Here is a 24,108-nt window from a genome sequence, read left to right as displayed (position 1 = left end):
GCTACCTCAACAGTGCACCGCCGGCAGTACCGGACGAATCGAGATGCCGTGATCCCCATCCACAAGATGATCCGTGAGCTGGAGAGCCAAGGGGTGGTCAGCAAAACCCACTCACCCTTCAACAGCCCCATCTGGCCTGTGCGTAAATCGGAAGGAGAATGGAGATTGACAGTGGACTATCGTGCATTGAATGAGGTGACTCCACCGCTGAGCGCTGCCGTGCCGGACATGCTGGAACTGCAGTACGAGCTGGAGTCCAAGGCAGCAAAGTGGTACGCCACCATTGACATCGCCAATGCATTCTTCTCCATTCCTCTGGCAGCAGAGTGCAGGCCTCAGTTCGCTTTCACCTGGAGGGGTGTGCAATACATGTGGAACCGACTGCCCCAGGGGTGGAAACACAGCCCCACCATCTGTCATGGGCTGATCCAGGCTACACTGGAGAAGGGTGGAGCTCCAGAACATCTGCAGTACATTGATGACATCATTGTGTGGGGGGATACGGCAATGGAAGTATTTCAGAAAGGAGAAAAGATCATTGAGATTCTGCTGGGAGCCGGCTTCGCCATTAAAAAGAGCAAAGTCAAAGGGCCTGCCCAAGAGATCCAGTTCCTGGGAGTAAAGTGGCAAGATGGACGGCGCCAGATCCCCAGTGAGGTCATCAATAAGATCACTGCAATGTCTCCACCAACCAGCAAGAAGGAAACACAAGCCTTCCTAGGTGCCATAGGCTTTTGGAGAATGCACATTCCTGAGTACAGCCAGATTGTGAGCCCTCTTTACCTGGTCACCCGCAAGAAGAACGATTTCCACTGGGGCCCTGAGCAGCAGCAAGCCTTTGCCCAGATCAAGCAGGAGATTGCTCATGCAGTAGCCCTTGGCCCAGTCAGGACGGGACCAGATGTGAAGAACGTGCTCTACTCTGCAGCCGGGAACCATGGTCTGTCCTGGAGCCTTTGGCAGAAGGTGCCTGGTGAGACGCGAGGCCGACCACTGGGGTTCTGGAGCCGAAGCTACAGAGGGTCCGAGGCCAACTACACTCCGACGGAGAGGGAGATCTTGGCCGCCTATGAAGGGGTCCAAGCAGCCTCAGAGGTGGTTGGCACAGAAACACAACTCCTCCTGGCACCCCGACTGCCAGTGCTGGGCTGGATGTTTAAAGGAAAGGTTCCCTCAACCCACCATGCCACTGACGCCACATGGAGTAAATGGATTGCCCTCATCACACAACGTGCCCGTATTGGAAACCCGAATCGCCCTGGGATTTTGGAGATAATTACCAACTGGCCGGAAGGGGAAGACTTTGGCCTTGCCGACGAAGAGGAACAGGAACAGGTGACCCGGGCCGAAGAAGCCCCACCATATAACCAACTGCCAGCAGATGAAACATGCTATGCTCTTTTCACTGATGGTTCCTGCCGCATCGTGGGGATGAACCGGAAGTGGAAAGCAGCCGTATGGAGCCCCACACGACAGGTTGCACAAGCTACCGAAGGAGAAGGTGGATCGAGTCAACTTGCTGAACTCAAAGCTGTTCAGCTGGCCCTGGACATTGCTGAAAGAGAGAAGTGGCCAAAACTCTACCTTTACACTGATTCATGGATGGTAGCCAATGCTCTGTGGGGATGGCTGGAAAGGTGGAAAAAGGCTAACTGGCAACGTAGGGGAAAACCAATCTGGGCTGCCAATGAATGGAAAGACATTGCCACCCGGATAGAGAAGCTGCCTGTGAAAATCCGTCACGTAGATGCCCATGTCCCCAAGAGTCGGGCTAATGAGGAACACCGACACAATGAGCAGGTAGATCAGGCTGCACAGATAGAGGTGTCGCAAATAGATTTAGACTGGCAGCACAAGGGAGAGGTGTTCCTGGCTCGATGGGCCCATGATGCCTCAGGTCATCAGGGCAGAGATGCCACATATAAGTGGGCACGAGACCGAGGGGTGGATCTAACCATGGACAGTATTTCTCAAGTTATCCATGACTGTGAGACATGCGCTGCCATCAAGCAGGCCAAGCGGGTGAAGCCCCTCTGGTATGGGGGGCGATGGTCCAAATATAAGTATGGAGAGGCCTGGCAGATTGACTACATCACACTGCCTCAAACCCGCCAGGGCAAGCGCTATGTACTGACCATGGTGGAAGCCACCACTGGATGGTTGGAGACCTACCCTGTGCCTCATGCCACTGCTCGGAACACCATCCTGGGCCTGGAAAAACAAGTTCTTTGGAGGCATGGTACCCCTGAGAGAATTGAGTCAGACAATGGGACTCATTTCAAGAACAGCCTTATAAACACCTGGGCTAGAGAACACGGCATTGAGTGGGTGTACCATATCCCCTACCATGCACCAGCTGCAGGGAAAGTTGAACGGTGCAATGGCCTGCTTAAAACCACCTTGAAGGCACTGGGTGGGGGAACTTTCAAGAACTGGGAGATTAATCTACCAAAGGCCACCTGGTTAGTGAACACCCGAGGTTCCACTAACCGAGCAGGCCCTGCCCAATCTGAGCCCTTGGGAATATCGAATGGAGATAAGGTTCCAGTGGTACACATGAGAGGTATGCTAGGAAAAACTGTTTGGGTGAATCCTGCCTCCAGCAAAGACAATCCCATCCATGGAGTTGTATTCGCTCAAGGACCAGGTTGCACCTGGTGGGTAATGCAAAAGAATGGAGAGACCAGATGCATACCCCAAGGAGACCTTGTTTTAGGGTGAAATACCTATAGTACTGTGCCTATGTCTCTAACTGCATGTATGTATATATAATGTAACAGTTTAATTTGATATAGCATATTAGTATGGGAGAAATTCAGGGGTGGATAATGTTGGGGGTTGAATGCTTTGTTTTTCTTTCTGTGGAATTTCTCCCATTGTTATGCTAAGCAATTGTGGCTACACCTTAAAACGACAGATAATGTTCTCTCGTAGGGGGGTGGCTGGAGGGAGGGGGGGGGGGAACCGGAAAAAGGAAAGGTGGGATAGGGGGGTCTGGAGCGGGGGGCTGGCTCTCGCTTGGCTCCTGGAGTGGGAAGACCACCTGGGCTCTGCTCTGGCATCTTCCCCTGTCATCCCAGCGCTGAGATCCACGCTCCCTGCCTTTGGACATCGCTCCGCGGCTCTCCCAGCTCACCCTACTATCTCCAGACACTCTGCTGAGCACCACGACCGACACCGTGAGGGGGGAGTCACTTTCCCCATCCTCTCTCTCCCCTGGGCCGCGGCCGCCATCACCCAGCCCTCTTCAACTGCGCGGGACCTGCCCTGCCCCCACAGCACCGGTAACAGCACAGGGAGACGGCCTGCGGCCAGAAGGGACTGGAGCGGAGCTAGACTGTTTCTGTTGCCAATTTGTATAGCTGTTGTTGTTTTTTTCTGCTTTGTTAAATACCAGTAAAGAACTGTTATTCTCATCCCCATATCTCCTGCCTGAAGGTGTCTGAATTGGACCTAAAATAATTAAAAGGGAGGGGGATTGCACTCTGCATCACAGAAAAGGGGCTCCTGCCTTTCCTTAGACCATACCTGTCTTTCAAACCGAGACAACATTAAAATGCCATTTTATGGTGGCATCTAGGAATGACTCCATATATTATGCAACACTCTATCCCTGTACATACCCTGACACCAAAATCAAATATTTAGCAACACCAAATGCTGTCCCCTATTTCTCATAATAGATCTCATGGCCTGAGTGCAACAGAAGCTACAAGACTGTTCATATTTTATGTTTCATGCTATTTTAATTGCATTTTAGCACATAAAACTGAAGTCAGGCAGGAAAAGCTAGAGTCATGTTTTACTACTACTGTTACTACTACTACTGGATGGGTGAGAGCAGAGTGAGTGGAAGCTTCCACATTGGCACTCAGCAGTCAAAACAGCCACAAACCAGGGAGCAGCTGCTAAATAACATTACTCTTGCTGCTTTTCTCACTGAGGTTGCACCATAACAAAGCAGAGGCACAGACTGGTTCAGATGCGCTGAAACAAAGGGAACCTGCAGAAGCTACAAGTAAATACAACCCCTCAATCCAATCAGGAGGGGATGGCAGATCGGTAACAGAACTATAAAGTCAATCCTGTTTCCACTCTTCTGTAAAAAGGAAAAGCAACAAACTTCTGGATACTGGATTAACTGGGGTCTTGTATCACCTCCTGGTGACTGTTCTGGTTAAATTACAAATTCTAAGGCTTTGATATAGAGGAAGCAAAGTGTGTTATGACACAAGTGAGAGCTGATAGGGTTAAAACCTCTGAAAGGGACAGCACCAATATTCTGCAGAGCTGACGTTGACTCCTAGTAAGTAAAAAGAATTTAAGTGACCAGTGCCTTGAGGTAGCACCACCTGAACCCATTTTTTTAAATTTTTTTTTCCTCTCCACAAAACAACTACCCTTTATGCAAATTAATAACTATACCAGTTCTAGACCTGACAGACACTGCTCACAGTTGGCATAGAGAATGACTGGACCAGTACTAGCTAGTATCTTCCAACATCCATTTCTGGCTGTTCAGAGCTGATGGGTCCAGAAAGTGAAGCTGCTGATGTCTACACTGAGTCTTTGCAACAAAATAAGGAGCATGTTAAACAGGCTTCTATAAGAACACTGAAAGTCCTCCACACATTTGACAGTTTGCTGTAACAAAGCAGAAGAGAGCCTAATATCTACATTACTGAAAAGCCTCCTATCAGAGCTAGTACAGTGACAAAAGCACAGAAGACTAACCCTCCTCTAAAAGATACCAATTTTTATGCTGGTGAAAATCCTCATTTATTTCTGCACCAATAAATAAGAATCTAAAATTATCAGCTGCAGCTAATCAAAATATGAGAAGAGAGGGTATTGAAGTCTGCACAACTTCTCTGTGTAATAGGATATTTTCCTGGAAGAAAAGAACTCCATACTATTTAGAAGTGCTGCATGCTTTCATAAACTTAAAAGAAAAAAAATAGTCTTAATTTATTGCAGCCTCTACATCCTCCAGATTAAGATCACTGGAAAACTTCAACTATTTTTCTTTCAATGACTATAAACTTCTTGGTACCAGGAACTGACTTTGATGTTTAATCCCATTAACAAAAAATAGGACAAATACCTATTTAGGCCAGTTTCTTCCAATTCAGTTGGCATTCTGTAAAATATCTCTCCTTCTTCATCACTAAAGAAATGCTATATTGTGTATGCAATCCATTTAGAATTAAGTCTCTAAGCCCAGCTTTTGTGAGGATTTTGCTATTCCACATAAAAAGACCACTTCTCCCCTCAAAATAAAACAATGCCAAAGTATTGTAGTCTCCCCCTTAAAAAAAAAAAAAAAAAAAAGAGAGAGAGAAAAACTGCCATGATGTGACTCTTCCTGCCAAATAGATAAATCCAGTTGTGCTGGAGTAGCCAAATTTATGGCTTTTTACTCTTCTTTATCAAGGTCCTGAGTCTCAGAAAGTCGGAATGGCTGCTACCACCAGCTTTCTGCTCAAATGCACTCTGAAATACTGTTCTTCCACTTCTATTTTTTAGATCCTCATACCCTGCATTTGAAAAGTGCATTTTGGGTTTCTTCAATGCACCAAATCACCAATTGATATCACAGCTAGTTTCTGTTGGTTTAAACAAAGGAGCATCAACAGGCGTAATGCCTTTTCCTCCACCAGGTGGTCTGGTGGCTATTTTCTTAATGTGTTTTCTAAATGACTTCTCTGTTGCTGAAGAGATTTATTAACAGAACTTCAGCTATTTCTGGGCCAGGTGCTTGTGTCTCTGAAGTTGATGAAATGAAGACATGGTTGTTTACATCTCTAAAAGCAATATACAGAGCAACAGCTGTGCATCCCATCCCAGAGAGGAGCAGGCAGCATTTGCAAAACATACAAAGAAACACTTGTGCAGCAGCACAGCAGGCACCAGACTATCACACTGCATTGTGAGACAGATCAAATAAGTAGAGAACAGTTCCATGTGAAATAAACTACGTGATTTCTCTGATTTAAAAGTGGACTCATCAATTCAGTGCACTGGGAATGGTGAAAGTCCACAGATTTCATCATCCCGCTGTTAATAGCAAAATTTTGTCAAATACTTGGTGATGTTAAGAGTACAAGACAAATTAAAGTGTCCAGGTAATTCATATGAAATGTAACAGAGGAGAACTGAACTACTTCCTCTCAAAACTGACCCTCTGAGTATTTACAAAAACAAAATGAGAAGCCTTCTAAGGCAAGCTTTTGCACTGATATTGAAACAGAAATAAATGCCACGGTTAAGAATCAGAGTCTTTCAATTTACAAGATCTGAATCAACAAACAGTGCCTGCTGGATTTGGGGACAGTGTCATTATGATGAAACTAAAACTCAAGATGTGTGTTTGGGGTGGCAGGGTGATTTTTAGACTCTTACCTTTTCTGATTCATAAGCAGCTCTCTATGGAGATCTTGATGATTCCGGGATGACTTCACAGGATTAATTAATTTTTGAGGTCTAATTAATTCAGGATTGTCATCATCTATGTAGTCTGGTTCAGCCATAATCTTTCTTGGAATGGGAAATGGATCTTTGGGTTCAGTGTCCTTGTTCACAGTATCTGTAAAACAGGAAAAACTGTAGTGAATTTATGCTGAAAGGCCTTTGAAAGATGTCCTAAACCACAAGGGCAGCATATTACATTGGCAACAGTCATGCTTTTGCTGGATTAGTTTTGTCTGTAGAAAGTAAAAGCTCTCAGAGCAAACATCAGTAGCATGTTTTTAAATAGCAGCAATTTTTCAACAATGGCATCTCCAACAGCCTTCATCCAGTGACTTGGAGTCAAGAGCATCCCCCGTTTTGAGAACTTAACAAATAATTCTGTTTAAGTGTGTGAAGACTTATTGATTTTAATAAGCCTATTCAGATGAAACATTTTGGATCAGTAGTACTGAGACCCTAAAGACATTTTAAATACTGACTATATTACATACTGTGAATGTGTATCAAAAGCAGAGTCTCATTTTGTGCTGTCAGTGACATGCCAGTTGTGGAGAAAACACCTCTGTGGATAAGTAAGCCCTGAACTGTATCGAGCAAAAGCTTCCATGTGGAAATTGCCAGATCTGCAATTGTTGTGATGGGGGACTGATTTCTGAGTGGAAAAGTAGAGGAGAAAAAATTTAGGTGTGGTTGCTCCTTAAAGGCTGTATTCAACCCAGTGAAAACCCACAGAAATCCAGACCTGAAGGCAATGAATTTATGATTTATTTAATTTGGAAAAGTGGCACTTTCCTATCCTGCTATAGAACACTTATCTACGTATCAAACCACAAAATTTTGAATCAACAGCTGACAAGTAAACCATGTTTTTCAAATAATTCATGTGACCCCTTTCCATTAAAAAGTACCACTCAGAAGTTGACCAGCATCCAGTACAAAGCACATTCAGAGAAATTCTGTCTCTTTTCACTGTTGTGAAAACCTGCACGCAGAATTTGCAGTTGTCAGTTTGATGAAATGTTGGCCCCTCAAACAGACCCGAAAAATAATCTCACAGCATGTGGGTTTATAGAGATGAATCAATGGGACATGAAAGAAAAGGAGAGAGGCTTCCATTCTCCTGACTGGCAGAACAGCTGAATGCTGCACACTGTACTCATGAGGCTACGAGATAAATCAGAAAATCACTGGGATTTGCTGTGCTGTTTCCAGTAAAAGCTGAATATATGCTTTAATTCAGATTCCACTGTTACCAGCACTTCCCTCCCTTTCTCACCCCATGGGCTACAAAACTTATGTTCAGCTGCAGTTTAATCCCTGAACTATTTTCTTTCAGTAGGACTCTCATACTGTTGCATAGGTCTGATCAAATCCACTTGATACAGCAGAAAGATTTTCACTTAATATTCCAGTAGATTAACACTGAACAGTACCACCATCACCCAGCTGCAGCTGCTTGCAGGTGAGGAAGAAAAACAACATGGAAGTTTTCAGCAGATGCAAGAAGGATACTCTGGATTTGAATGTATCCAGTAGACCTGGCAAAGGTTTTTCAGCTTTTCATTTAGAACAGATGATGTGAACTGTGTTTTAGTGGTGCTGCATCTCACACACCAAATTTCTGTGGAGAAACTTCAATGAGAAACAGCTCACCAGTGTGAGCTGCTCTCAGGGTGGCTCCTTCATGAGTTCTTCAAGGCAAGTTCAGATGAAGAATTTTTGAATTCTGTGGGGGTGTCAGGTCTCACAGGGACCTCTGAAATGACTATAAAAATTGCCCCCAGTTTGAAACTATGGAAATGTATCGCTGTACATGGCAGAAACCTCTTACTGACACTGATCATGCAATAAGAATACTTCTCCTGTCACCCCTTCAGAGTCCTCCTTGCTTCAATCAAGCAATCAGATATCACCACATATGCCAAATACAGGGGATCACTGGAAAACAGGTCAGAAAAAGCTTGGAAGACTTGTAATTCAACCTCCTCCTGAGAGCAGGAACAGCTATGAGATCAGAGCAGGTTGCTCAGGACATTTCCTAATAAGACCCTGCAACTCCCCAAGGCTGCACAGTCTTTGTGGATGGTCCCTCTTGCCTTTCTTCAAGGTGGTTCTCCCCCACATCTACATGAACCTCTCGTTCCAACTGCAGCCTGCTGCCTCTCACAGGCACTCTGCTGAAGAGTCTGGCTCAGTCTCCTTGGCAAGCACTTCCCAGGCACGGGAGCTGCTGTTTGGTCCCACCAAATCTCTGTTCTGGGCTGAGCCAGCCCAGGTCCCCTGGCCTCCACCAAAGGTCATCTTGGGGGCCCCCTGGCCAAACTCCTATCTCAGACCCCTCACTGTTCCATAGCATGCCAAACAAAAAAAAAAAAACAAAAAACAACCAACCCCCCAAAACCCCTCAACAACACACACCACACAGCACCATGCTGTTAATTAACATTTGTAGAGGTCTATTCTCTTCAGACAGTGAATAAGGCAGCTGCAGCTCTTTTCTTACACGAGGACATAACATTTCATTCTTCCTCAGTGTTCACATCAGGTTTATTACAACTAAAATAACTCAAATATTACATATCCAACCTCCACCCAAAATAAGCATTCTCTGTAAATATTTGTTTTGCTTTATTTCTCTATCAGTTCTGTTGCACTGATGGGTCTGTGAGTCTTCTAGAAGCCATTTATCAACGGCTCTCTGTAAAAGTAAATCCAAAAATAACCTGCTGCTTCTTCAAGATAATTCTTGTTTGCTTAGGTGGAGATGAAAAAGGCAGAATTACTCCACAACTGCCATCAACAATGTACAATTTTCTTGACACAAGCCCCTGAAAAACAATTTGATTCAATCATTTCTCAAAGTGTGGTGCAGTATTTTGCAGCACATCGATTTGGTTTGAGCAAGCCCTTAAAGTGAAGTCTATTTATTCTTCTTTCTTCTGTCCCATCACTATTTTTAAAACATGTATTCAACTCAGAGGTCAGGAATCGTGGTTTCCTACTGTAACATAACTCTACTAGCAGCAAACATGAATGAATAAAAAGTCCCCTGGGAAGAGAAGAGTCTTTCCATGTGTGATTAAGCTGCAAATGACTTCAACTAGGATTTCCAAACAGAGCCAGCAACATGGGGCACCCAGGTCCCACTCAATGAATTCTCTCACACCCTCTGCAAACCTCAGCCTGGCTGGTGGCCACCAACAAAGTCCTGCACAGTCACTGTGTAATTTAGGTCACTGCAAACAATACGATTAAGATATGATCTCTACCCACACACCCTGTCAAAGTTAACATTTACAAAAGCACAGGCAAATGTCACATAAAAAGGAAACTGAGGCACAAAGGATTCACCACACCAAGGGCAGACAGGAACAGAGCACTTTATCCCCAGGGTCTCATTCTGAGGTGCAGGCTCACACTATTAAACCAGTCAAGCTCAATGACAGCATCCCTTAAAAGTCCTTAAACAAGTTTAATCAATGTTCAAGCAATAACAATTAAAACATTATTAATTCCATGAGTCTCTAGTGCTCATCACCACAAAAGTCACAGCCCATAAAGCTGCTTTCAGATCATCACTAGGTGCTACAGTGGGACATTAATAATCCAAATAATCACTTAGCAGGAATATGCTGCCTGAAGAGCATCCGAGAGGCTCCTTTTAACCATCTGCTGTTACATGATCGGCTGAGAATGTACAATCCATTGCTGTGTTTCCTCGCTACCTTGCTCCAAATAAAGGAGATTTGGATTCAGGGAATGTTTTAGCTGAACTTGGCTTAAGTTTAATACACCCACTAATTTGGCAGGTGCTTTCCCAGTGCATTTGCTGAATTAGCTGCTGCTGCACAAGCAGCACAAAGGCATTTATTTACCTTGTCATGCCTTAATAACTCGCACAGTATTTGTCCACAACTACTTCGGTACATGTGGATTTTGATCCACAGAGAGAAAGAATAAACTGGGGATCCTGCATGGAAGAGGAATTTTAACTCCTCAAACAACTGCAAAGCAATTTCAACATTCCACTAGACAAAGAAAACGCCTCTGTAGAAAAATTATTTCAAGCATCCTCCCAGACAGAAGTTTAATGTTTCCAGACAAAAAAGATTCCCTCGGAGTAATTAAGAAGTACCTCAGTCTTGAAGAGCCAAGACCAAGCGGTCACATACGTGCAAATCTCATTTAATTTCCTTGGAGCACAAGTAAATTTAGTGAAAACAGAAAAGACCCTTCAAAAATTGGTCCTGCTGAAAAGATACAACCAAATCAGAGCATGCCAGAAGCGTGAGTCACATCTGGGGGCACGTGTCCAGCAGGTACCTTTGCTTCCAGTGTTAGACATCTTTCATTCTATCTACAGAGGGTTTTCTTAGCAAAAGTCCCTTAATGGTAGTAACACTGGAAACACGTGTACAAAGAACTACAGTGTTTTTAACAGATATTTTAACAACACCAGATAAGAATTCAGCAGCTGCCAGAGTTTTTGCTACAACAAGGCTCCCAACAGCTTCCACAGGAGAAATTCACAAAAAAAACCCCAACCAAACCCTCCCATGTTTATATGGCATTCAGGGAATTGCATTTATTTTCTATCTGATAGTCTTCATACCAGAAATCACCCTCTACATATGGAATTAGAATATACAAATTCCTGTGAGACACCATATATTTATATTGTTACACATCCATATGGCATTTTCACCCTTCAAATGATTCCCACAATTATTTCCAGCTGTGCAAGCAGAGGTGGAGTTGAGGCCCCTTAAAAAGCAGATAAATAAATGCCTAAAAATACCAATGGACATGAAAATAACAGACTATACTAGATCCAAAAGTTACATTAAGACTAAATTCACGTGATTTCCTTTTTACCTTAATAAATTCCTGAATTAATATCTTCCACAGGAGCACTAGCTGAAACACTGAACAGCTCCTGAAGATTTTATTCTCGAAAAAGCTTCAACATCTGTTTTGAGCTGTACTGTAAACCATCACTTTGTTTTAAGACTTACATTTTTAGCTCTTTAAACTACCGCGCAGACTTGCAGTTTGCTACAAGTAACCCCAAGGCATTCTTCGGGGAAAAAAATAAATTTTTTTTACTCTCCCCCTCTTCCAATTTCAAGAGGAATTGAAATAAAAATTCTTCAGCATGTCTCTGCTCAGATGTTACATGACCAAGCACCACTTTGCTTGGGTAGAAAGTAAAATAGCTACTTAAATGCAGTGTGCTTTGCAGGCACCACCTCAGCACAGTTTTCACATGAAAGCTCACACCGCTATCATCTTTATCTGTATGCTCTCAGTGCAGTAAGAGGCACTCGACTAGAGAGATTTACTTGATTAATTCTTGATTATCAATATCATTAATAACTTGCCACAATCCACCCTTTAATTCAAAGCGAGAGTTCCTGAAAACAGACTACAAAATACCCTTCCCAGCCAAGATGCTCGAGCCAGACATCAACAAAGGAATTTGACTCTTACAAAGTCTTTTGTGGCTGAAAGGGAGGATGGAGTTTAGGCCATGGCAAAACATAGCTAGACTGCCTGTGGAGGGAGAGGGAAGGACCAGAGAGGTCCTGGTGGCTGCAATTCCTCCCAGCCCCTCGTTCTTTGTTCAAATAGGCTGCAACTTCCCAGTGACAAGAGCTTTGCTTCTAGATCTGAAGGGCAGTGTCTTCAGTTGTCTCAAAACCAAACATGTTCAGGGCAGCATGTACCTGGGATTGCCCAATGAGCACCATCTTGCTACCAGGTTACTTACTGCATTACTGTTTTTCAAAATTAACACCATGGACCTTTTAAACCCTTTAGCAGGCATCTGGCTTTTGTTTACAGCTCCACACAAAAGAGAAGAGCATCTGAGAAACTACCATGCATTTCTGCAAGGCCAATCTCGATGCTTCACGTTGTGTACTTCAAAATCTCACATTCCATCCCAAAGCTAACGAAGTTCTGTCCATCCCATGCCAGGGCAGCACCCCTCTGACACTAGGTATCATGGCTTCATTAGCTCCACGGCTGCCAAAGGACTGACAGACCACAGAGAATTCTCTCAGCAAAGAGGGCTCACGTGATTGGGGCAGCCCAAAGCAATCTCAGTGATGTCAAGGATATGGAAAGAAGTACAGCTTGCTGGCTCCTGAAGCTGTTCCTGTTGTCACTTTAGAAGATATTAAAATGACCTAACCCACTCAAAATCTGAAGGAAATCTCCAGTTAACGCTCATTTTCTTCCCTTAAGTACTGCTGAGAGTAACATCAACAAAGAACAGATAAAACATCCACTAAATGAGAGACTAGAAGAAAGAGGGTCATTTTAAAGATGTTTGCATTGGCACTGACACCTAAAGGAAGGCAGAGTGCAAGATCTGGGGCAGTGCTCCACAGTTACAATTCTTTCAAATGCTAAGAGCTGCTCATGGCTCCCATTCAATTTAAACAGCACCAGGCAGTCTCTGTTCCAGAGCTTTGAAGTTCAGTCAAGTCCTGGGTGCGGAGGGAACAGCCCTGATCTCCAGAGAGGCAAAGGCCAGGAGAGCAATGCTGGTGAGGACAGAACAGCTCCTTCCTCTTGGCTTACTTGGAAAAGAGATGCAAGAAGACACACACGGCCTCACACCTTCCACTAAAAACCCCAGGAACCCCAATTAGAGGAATATGTATTAATCCTAAAGAAATCATCCTCAGGCTGCAAGATCTGCAAGGAAACTCTCTGCCACTGGCTTTCACACCAGCTGAAAGGATCAGCTCTAAGTAGCTGCATTTCTTTCTTCTCTAGTTCAGTTAAAATGCTGAAGAGGTGTCAATGCAGCTGTGGAATGAGACGTAGAAGACAGAAAGAAAGTGCCTCTCCCTTTTTCCTTCAAGACGAGGTCTGCATACAAGGTGATTTCAAGAATACTGAGAGAGGAAAAGATGGAGACCTTCCAAAAGGTCCCCTTTTTGTCAGACACAGCAAAACTCAGATGTTGACTTTCACTGCAACGAACTACTTAGCATCTAATTTTTAATACAGGCAGTAGAAAAGACAGAATGACACAGGATGAAGAGCAGCACACTGAACAGCACTCATCCTCCCTAAATCCTGGTCTGTGATCCACCCACTGTAACACCATGGTTCCAGTCTGGGACTAACAGCAGATAATGCACACTGTGCATCTTACATCATTGGCTACCTAAACTCCCTACATATTTTTTATGGACTTTATATTCCTCATACTCATTCTGCTCAGGATCCTGTGATTATCTAAATCCCAAGCCAGGGCTGGGGGTGTGGAAAGCCATTCTGATGGCAAGGAGAAGACCCAGTGTTTTGGACACCTCTCATCCAAAAGGCCCCGAGTGACTATAGTGCTTTTGCCCTGCAGAACAACAGCATGTCGTGCACACTCTGCTGTCCTCTCATCTATGTCAGTCCTTTGAAAGGAATAAATCATGACTGGCAAAGGCATACAACTCAATATACACAAAACTTTCACCAAAACACCACACAGGTAATTATAACAGCACAGCAACATGATTTTGAGGAGATGATAATTGAAATTATGCCTCTTAGGAAAGGCACTCAGCAGCACAGTTTGCAACTAGCTAAATCCCCAAAGGTAACAAGCAATTTATTTATACATGGGTCAACAGTGATTCATATGCAATTCTGGAATGACAGATTTTATAAAGAGATTTTAAGAGCAGAAAAGCAAATAAGATCAGTTTATACTCCCTGCAGCTAGAGTGCACCATCAGTGTGTTGTAGACCCATCAGTGTGGGCCACTAAATTAAAAACCAGGGCAAGTTTGTTTGAATCAAATTTTACTACATTGAAACGTGATGCCACATGAAAACTGAGCTTTGATTTGAAATCAGAAGTCCAAAGAGTGAAGGGAGAGTTTCTTCAGGGCTTCACCGAAGCAAATGTTAAGAGCTATCAAACAGTGGCACCCAGTGGTAAAGGACTTCCTGCAAATAGGAACGCGATAGAAAAACTTGGGAGGGAGAAGGGGGAAGACTGACCCAAATCCATGTTTATATACAAATATGCTGAACTGAAAGAACAAACATACTAAATCTCCCACAATTTTAGCAGGAAGTCTTACTTCTAAGTCATTCTATCATTGCAAACATCAGCATTAGAGAATAGTGATTCTTCAAATATAAAAGGTTTAACATTAAACAGGTATTTCTGAGGGAGAAGGGGAAATCCAGAGCTGCCTTATCAACTGGGAGACTGCAAACATTTCAAACATCTGACCTGAGATACCTAAAAGGAGACTGGTGAACCCTGAACACTCTTAAAAACTACTTCACAGGACTTTAGCAAAATTCCTCCAGGGAAGAGAGAAATGTGTTGATAGTGGTTGTTTTTCCACTTGTTCTGTATTTTCTTCACATGATCTAGAGAGAAAGATTAGAGACTAATGTGTGTCCCAGTGAGGACAAACAATGCTCAGGACCAAAGGGTGTAGGTCATTCTCCTGGAACAGGAATCTTCATCTGGATGCTGTGATGATAGTGAGGATGGTGATGATGCAGAGTCCTAGCAAATATCAACCAAGCAGACATTTATATCAGATACAAGCCAAAAAGGTTAAAATTTAAAATTACCTTTGATAGATGCACAAAAATTTGGAGCAAGAGAAGATGTAGGTTACTTAGCAACCTTGTAAACATGACAAACAACGGCAAACAAATTGCACAGTGATCAAAGTTTTCTTTGTTAAAAAGAAATTGGGAAGTTAAAAAGCAAATGGAAGATGAACATCTGTAAATGGGAGAATGGGCTCTATACTGAAGCTGTTCTAACAGCTCTGCTCATTTGATTTGTAAGAAGTGAAGATTAATACCAGCCTAATAATCATATAAGCAACAAGTCTGACAATGCTTTGAGAAATTTTGAAGACTGGATATTGAGGCTAGAAAACAAATTCCTTAAATAAGGAGCACACTTTTAAAGTGAAGGGGAATAAAGCCACCGATTTAGTAAAATATTTGTGTTCAGCTGCGTGGAGAGACCAAATTACAGGATCATAATTATCCCTTCCAGTTCTACAAATTTAAAATCTATGAGTGCAATTAATAAGTGTTTGCAAGGGGGTCAGAAGATTAAAATCTCTGCATTAATCAGGTAGTTATGCATTCAGTAGCTACATATCAAAAATGAGACCAAGCAAGCGAAGTATTTCTCATGCTGCCTCAGTTACTTCAGTGCTGTAAATCCCCAAGTCTTGCCAAAGGAGCACAGCAGGGGTGCTGAACCAAATTTTGCTCCGTGCCACGTGCTGTTCCTTAGGGCACAGCAGCATCCTGCCTGGAGTTAGGGCACAGCATGATCTGCTGAGCTGTCACAGCTCCCCTCCCCTCGGGGGCTTTCACAATGACAACTTAAAAGGAATTCTAACCACCCATAAAAGAAGGCCATTTGCAACAAGTTTAAATACACTGACATAATGAAAACCACACAGTCCACTGCAGCTTGGCGGCTTCATAAACAGACTCATAGGTAGTTATGCAAAAGTTAAGTACTTCTTCAGACCGGGCAGAGATGAATCAATTACCTGCCAACTCAACAACTCAAGTTCTTTTCATTTTCTAGGAAGAAAAAAAAAATCAGCACTAGCAAAGTTTGCTTTTTTCCTTCTCTTTGGTGACAAATGGCTCAGAGCAAGAATCCAGCCTCTGTTTTGATTTCTTAACACAGGGAGATTTCCTAGAAACAGACAAAAGGAAACAAAAAGAAATAATTTCCTTAAACCTATTGCTACTCCAAACTAACACACTCCCAAGCTTAATCACAGGAAAGAAATAAAACCTTCACCTCAAGGAGTTAGTCTTGGCTCAGGCAACTACATCCACATTCCAGCCTGCATTGTTTCCACAGAGACACCCTTCCTTGCCCAGACCTGTTTTATCCACTCTCAGCCGGCACAGATAAATTTTAGTATGAGGCTCTGCACTGCGAATCCGTAGGAAAACAAGCCACTACAAAGGAAGGAAAACAAGACCTGAAGGAAAAAGCAAAAATGAGGACACCAGTAAAACTGATGACCAATCTTCCAAAAGTGAGGTAGAGTAAGAAAATTTTTTAAAAGGCTGTTGGCATACCCTACTCGTGACCTTAACCAAAAGCACGATGCTCTAATGGTTTAAAAGGATTGAGTGAGCCAGCATAAGCCTCCTGGAAGCTACAAGTGGGCTTAGGACAGCCAAGCCTGATACACATGACTATTAAAATGCAACAGTGATCAACAGGCGTCCTGCAAAGAACACAAAACGCCACAGGGCATGTAAAGGAACATCATCTGCTCACAACTGGTTGGGAAGAATAAGAGGTCTGAAAACCAGGAATTTACAGAAAATAAAAATGGGAGAAAAATGTTGACACTCAGTCACATCTGTCAAAGCTGATGACTTTTCACTGGTGCTCTTGATGAGCAGCTACAATCAGCAGCTTCTCTTGCAAGCTCCTAAATCAGGAAGCTGTGGCACCAGGGCAGGGCTGAGTATCAGCCAGAAGGCTGCACATGAAAGGGCAGCAGAGCAGCCTCGCTGCTCCGGCGGAAGGGCGTTGCTCTCTAAAGAAACAAGGCTCCATCTGAACAGGACTGATGTGTTACTCACACAACTGAGTTGCCTTTGGCTTGTCAGCCAAAGGAATGAAGAACCCAGAATGTCAATACCTAAAACAAAAGTAGTCACACAAGCTTAGCACAAACACAAGGGATATTTTAGCATATAATTTAGCAGAGCAATTCTTTGTGTATGGTGACATGGGACAGTTTCTAGGATGCTTTCTGTCAACTTTTTCTCTTTTTTGTCTTTTTAGAAAGACTTGAAAATTTCAGGAAGGGAGAAACAGACCACCACTCCCTAATTCATCCAGAAATGAACTGTTTAACAAATTCCAAGTAGTTATGAAAGAAGAGTAAGAAACTAGAAGGATGACCCCAATGCCTCCACGAAAGGATTGTTTGTTGAGCTTGTAAACTGGTGGCAGGAAAGGAATTTCCTACAATTGTTACCTTTCTGCTTGAGAGACCACCTGGAGGAAAGTCTCAGGCTGTCCTTCCTCAGCAGCACTTGTGAAGAGGGTGAGCTGGAGTTTGTAGGACAACCCCACTTCTCCTCACATCCTTCTCCAGGGCTTTAGAGAAGGCAACTCACTTGCTTTATGTCCTACAGAAGTGGAACTGAACTGGACTTAAACTTGAAATGCAAGAATTCTGAAGTATGTAATGTGAACAAGAAAAAAACTCTCAGTAGTCCTAAGAGCCACTAAAAGGATGTCCATCAAATGGTTAAAACAAACCACATGCATCCCAAAAAGTCATACAGTACTTTACACTGGTCTCATAAAGGAAAATAAAACGTGCATACTCTTGCTTCTTCATGCTCAAAAGGAAAGAAAAACCGTAAAGAAGCCAAAAACCAAAGGGCTGCGAAACAAGACTTCAGCAGAGCCAAGAAAGGGGCTGAAAGTCTTGATCATAACATGCCTACAGCTGAGGAACAAAAGCGGTGTGAGGTCACAGCTTGGCTCCTGCTAGTCCAGGTTCACACAAACAGCACACAAAGCTTCCAGAGAAGTGAGTGCCATTTGTCATTCACAGACAGACAGCCTGGCAGCCAGGTCTCTGAAAGGGGTTGCTGCCAGCCCCAAGAAAAGAGGGCTTGAAAAAAGCCTTGGAGCCCTCTTATTAACATCATTCACAGGTGACTCAGCTGATTTTACAGCAGGCAGGCTGAAAAGCTGTCCTCTAGCTGGGTTTTACAGCAGCAGCTTAATTAATAGGATGAATACCTATTGATAGGCAATCTCAACCTCCACTACCAGCTGCACCTCTTCATGCCTGAAGCCAGCCCTGCTCTTTGTTCTACTGCTAAAAACACAGCCTGGGGCACTCTGAGCACCTGCTGGGCCTGCAACCAAGGATGGGAAACTTTCAGGCAAACAAACTTTCTATATTGGCAGTAAAATACATGTCAAAAACTCCTTTAAAATGTCACCATGCAGTGTCCTAAGCAGGATAGCTCCTCAGATATTTGTAGAAAGAAGGAAGAAATGGCAAGAGGTGTTTCTGTCATCCTTTTCCTGATCTCCCTCAATAACTAAACGGGCTATTAAAAAAAAACCCAAAAAAACCAAAAATACACAGAAAAATTGTAATTAAAATTCCATTGAGCCCATGTGGCATCCAAGACTTTTTAAAAAAGCACACCCCTGTTTTCCAAGCAGAAGCACTCCAACAAATGGTCACAGGTGAATAGTCAGCACTCGAGTAGATACACTGTGCCATGTCACTTTGCACAAGCACTACCTCTCATGCTTCCTATCACTAAATTAATTAGTAGTTTTCTCTCTGACTGCCTAACTTACAAAGATGTTATGGACTTACTAGAAGAACTTTATGACTAAGGGTGAAAGGTGAAATGATATTTATGTAGGCATCTCATGCATTGCTGATTCCTGGGGTTGCACCTCACTGTGGGAAAGGTGATCTGCAAATGTAAGCACCGTTTCTTAAAAAAAAAAAAAAAAAGGAGGTGGAAGCCCCTTTACTGTAAAATCTTGAGCTGTTACTAGTCCCATAAACCTGAGCAAAATAGACCAAACTGCCACGACACTTTCAAACATTTTAACACAAGTTGCTCAAGTTCCTACATACACCACAGTTGTCTATCATCTTACAACACAATCACTTTCTCAACCTGCTTGCTTAACAAGCAGTGGAGAACTCCAGACTGCAGAGTAGAATATTAACATTTGCTTCTTTTTTTAATTAGACAATCATATTTTGCCATGATTCACTGGGGAATTGCATTTTAAAACAGCAAAAAAATACTGAACGAGGGGAATTAATCAAAATTTGAAGCAGCACTGTTCATTATAACGGGCTTGGTCACATCAGAGGCTCACTCAGTCACTAGAAAAGCTGCCCCACAATTACAGTGAGGAACTGAGCCATGACAGAAGAGAGAGTCTCTATTCTCAGTTCTACCAAAAACTGGATTTGTGATGCTGAGCAAATTGCCGAGCCTTAAATTACTCTGGAACAAGCTGTGGTTGTCAGTGCAAGACAACATGTTGGATACCAAATGCAAAGAGAGAAAGACAGGCTTTTCTGGATGAGCAAATCAATAAGAAACATCATAAATTACAACACTATGCTTTGTTCTATTACAGAACATTTTGTCAGACATTTTGGAGCCATTTCATGTTAACCACTTTTTTTTTTTAGGATTGAACAAATGCTTGCTTTAGAATCAAGAGGCAAAATCTGAACAGGTAATTAGCTGCAAGAAGTTTAGAAAATTAAATTGATGATGCTTAAAACAAGGTACAAAGTTAGGGATTAAAAGATACACAGAATAAAATTCAGAAGGATGTTAGAATTAATAACACAGAGCCTGTGAACTTGGTGCTGCAAAACAAACGCCAGGGATTTAGAAGTCTCATGCCTAAAGGATTGACGCTATTTTCACTCCAAGTCTATTTTTATGAATTTCTTCCTTCCCAAGTTATTACCAAAGTCCCCAGTGATTTGTTTTTTGTTATTTGTCTGTGGATTTATCATCTCAACGACAAAGAGAGACACATTAAACACATGCTTTTTTAAGCTGAACTAGTAAATATGTTCTCAGAAATAACTCCAAGACAAAAATCCACACTGAAAAGCTGGAATGAGAGCTGGGAGCCTGAGGGCTTTCCTATCCCACTGGTGAATACAGCACGTTCTTTTTGAGCATGTTCATAATAAGACAGAGACCCATTTGTCAAAATCTGCCGTCTTTAGAACAGCATGTATTCCTCAACAGCCTCGGTGCTCAGCAGGGTGTAAATACTGCACCTTCAGCCTCTTCCCCAATGTGAGTTTAACATGTACATCAGTGTTTAAGATTGAAGCAAATGTTTGCTACATTTAAATTAAGTCCCATTTCATCTAAGAATGTTAAGTCATCCTTTAATGTGAATGTTAACAAACTAGCCATAATTTTTTTCATATCATAGAGATATGTGATATTGAACACAGGGCTCTGACCAGATACACTGAACCCAGCAGCCTGCCTGCACAGAGGCTGTTCTCCCACTGATCCCCACAAAAATGTGCAGAAAAGCTGCACAGAAACACAACAAAGGCAGCATCAGGATCCACTTCCAGTTTAGAAAGACATTTGTTTATGAAAGCTACACTATCAGAAGTAATCCAGGAGCCTTCCCCTGCACAGATTTGTCATTAATACTTCTTATTTTCTCACCTGCACCTTTCCAGCACTGCTGAGAGCAGCAACACCACACGTACCAATGGCAGCACACTGCAACTGGCAAATGTGGATGGTAAATATGGGCTGAACACAGTGTCTGCTCATCCAGATGAGCATTTTAAGCATCTTTCCAGCAGACAACACTCTGCTTCAGCCACTCCCAGCTCCTCATACTGGAGAAACTCCAGAGCAGCTCATGCTGTACCCACACGAGCAAACAGCCCTGCAAGGAATCAAAACCCTCAGAAGGGACAGGCACAGTCAGCTGGGATTGCAGCTTCTGTGCAATGTACAAGTGAAAATCAGCACAGGCATCTGTCTGTATTGGTATCAAGCAAAGTTACTCCAGGGTGGGAACAGCTGTACCAGCAAAAACACAATTGGCTAGTGCAGAGACTCAGATCCCTTGGACCCTACAGAACAACTTGTATGAAAAGATTAGAATCCCAGTAACTCTGAAATTACAAAATACCAATCCTATTTGAGTTTCATTAGACCCCCTGTTATGCATTTATTTTACAAATGGCAATTGGAACAAAAATTATTGTTCACACATACTTGAGGGAGTCACTATGCTCCATAGGTCTACGCAGATGACTGAATCATTATCTCCATTTTATTTTCTCTATCTTCCTGGAAACCAAAGGCCTTTGGGACTTATAAACAGTAGAACTTCTGCAAATTTTACTGACTGTGCTCAGCCAACATTGTGTCCTTACAGAGAGACACTGTCAGCTCATCTTTCACACAGAGGTAACATCCCACTCACATTTTAAGTAACTGCTCCTGTTGATTTCCCAGATAAAAAAGATGTTGGTAGCCACCTTCATCCCCAAACCTGACCTTGCCAGCACTATTAACTTGTTTGCTGCAAATTGGGCTGCAGGAGATACAGAATTATGTGCCTTTGAGCAGGATAACAGCCACTCCATGAGAGGCCACCAAGATGGCACCATCTCATATGCAGCTAAGCCATCAACACCATACTTTCGGGTGAAACACCCTCTTTTCAAGAGCCATTTCCCTCTTACCAACACACTTAATTACACATACACCTCAGGGTCAGGTAGAATAAACAGCAAGTCTTTGTGGCTGGGCAGGGGTGCAGATGTTGATTCAGGAAGTGTATGTCTACAAATTAATTTTCATCTGCACCCTACTGTGCTCAGTGCTTTCCTTTCCATTTGCTTCCATTCAACATAAACACTAACTACCATTGAAAACACAGTGCTTCCAGGAAAACAATGTTTAGTTAAATTCAGTGATAAAAAAATTACAATAAGAACATTAAAAGGTTGAAGTCAATGGATGAACTTTCCCACACAGTAACAGCAGCTTTATTAGAGGGCATGCCAGCAAACGTGCCTGCTCCCCCTCAGAAGTACTACTCTCACTAGTAGGGAGGTAACAAATTTGTAATTTTATAGTAGAGCCAAGATGGATAAGTTTGTAAAGGATACAGCACAGACTTTACTAGGAAAAGAGATCTAAGCACATTTCAGAGTTTTTTATCCCATCCAGGGTTTTCTTCTATTGCTAGAAAGTGCTGGAATCCATTTAGTAGAAAACCTCTGAACACATCTTTTAAATATCCCTTTCCAAAAACCTCCCATGGGCTCATTACTTCAACAAGTGACTGGAGAAGCAGGAAGACACCGTATATTAAATGAGACAGGCAGACATAGAAGGCCAAGGCAACAAGAATTTCATCCAATTTCTTACATCTCATTCTACCCTTCCTTACATCAGATGAATCAGCGTTGTTCAGCTGCAACTGCCATCTGTTAATCTTACCCAATACCCCAGCTAAAACTGAAGACATTAACCATTAGTCTCTCTCTTGCTTAAGACCTTTCATACATCCCACTCTAACCCTTATTTACACCATTATGATTATTATCTAATTATAAACAATGGCTTGATTAAAACATACATATTTATAGAAGCATTCATGTCACCTACCTTTAGGCCTTTAACTGCTGCAGCTAAAATGGGAAAGCAAGCTCCTTATAGCATTAGCATGGTTATCCAGAGGGCAAATCAAAGCTGCTATGTTCAGCACTAAAGTCAAATATCATCACTCTCAAGCAGCTTCCAGACACCCTCACCTTTCTCCACTGAGGTTATGAGAACTCCAGAGAAGCTAGATTCCCAAATGGCTTTTTTAAAGCAATCTGCAAGGTCCCTTCAAAAATCAAAATAGTGAGAAAGTGCAGCTCAAATTTCATAAACTACAGCAATACTGAACAAATCCAACCTGCCACTGCTTTTTATACTATCTCCAGCATGCCCGTTACTTCTAGATTCACATACAGTATGAGGTAAACCCATGGAAAATACTCAGTTTAATAATTTCCTGTATTATTCACCACATTGTGTGCAATACCTTGTGGATTAATTATCCAGATAACAAAATGACTGCAAGTGCCATTAATGCTGTCGGTCTGAAGTAGTGATCTAAATAATGAGAGCAGTGTTCTCCTGTGATCTACAGCATGAGAGCTCAACTGAAAAACAACCCTCTCCTACTTGCTACATGTGAGCGAAAAAAGACCCTTCCTCCCTGTACAGGAAGGTGAGTAAACCATTAAGCAGCTGTGGAAAGTCCCAAAGACTGGGAAAATCAAAGAGAGAAAAGAGTTTTCACACCTAGAAGCCAAACTGTTAAAAGGAATGGAGAGAAGGGTCACCAAGGAAGAAATGTTTTATGGTGAAGGTGGTGAGACACTGGCTCAGGCTGTCCATAGAAGCTCTGGAGGCCCCATCGCTGGAAGTGCTCAAAGTCAGGTTGGATGGAGTTTTGAGAAATACAATCGAGTGAAAGATGTCCCTACCTTCTGCAGGGGGGGTTAGACTAGATGAACTTTAAAGGTCTCTTCCAACTCGAAGACTTCCATGACTCTCTGACTGATGACATTTATTTGAGGATGGGATGAACACATTTTGGGGGTGCTTGTACTGGTGCACAGAAGCAGTCCAACAGTGAGAGAGGTGCTGCTCCTCTCCTGGAGCCAGACATCCACACAGGTGAAGGAAGCCCTTAAGCAGAATTACTGCTCTCCCCAGCCACAGATGTGGCCAAATACCACTACTCGTAACACAGCTGGAAACATTTCTGTGTGCCCTGGTTAAGTACAAATTTCTGTTTCAAAGCAATCTAAACTGCACTACTGGAAATACCAGTAGAAATATTTCTGTTATTTCCAGGTCAGCAAACACAAGTAGCATTCACTAGTTTACTACTCTGGTTTCCAATTTAAGAAATGTCTTTAATGGAAGCACTTTCTTGAACACATACCAAATGCCACTGAACATAATTGTGCCTAAACTGCACCTCCTAGAGAGCTCCATTTTTAAATTAACTCTGAGCATGTT

At 42.7% G+C, this 24,108-nt stretch overlaps 1 protein-coding gene across 5 annotated transcripts in view; it reads right to left on the bottom strand.

The window, feature by feature from the left end:
- FAM107B (family with sequence similarity 107 member B) overlaps positions 1–24,108 on the bottom strand; it is a 126,313-nt gene that overhangs the window by 9,570 nt on the left and 92,635 nt on the right. For all 5 annotated transcript variants that reach the window (XR_015804096.1, XM_088165898.1, XM_014883098.2 and 2 more), the window contains one exon: positions 6,403–6,586. Coding sequence is in view for 4 of the 5 variants with exons in the window: in XM_088165898.1 (XP_088022024.1) it covers positions 6,403–6,530 (128 nt within the window). In the remaining variant the exon portion in view is untranslated. The remainder of the gene's footprint in view (positions 1–6,402; positions 6,587–24,108) is intronic.

This window comes from Sturnus vulgaris, chromosome 5 (genome assembly GCF_052056855.1).
Source record: "Sturnus vulgaris isolate bStuVul1 chromosome 5, bStuVul1.hap1, whole genome shotgun sequence".
Classification (NCBI taxonomy): domain Eukaryota; kingdom Metazoa; phylum Chordata; class Aves; order Passeriformes; family Sturnidae; genus Sturnus; species Sturnus vulgaris.
The sequence above is the reverse complement of the archived record's forward strand: the minus strand, read 5'-3'. Positions and strand labels throughout refer to the sequence as shown.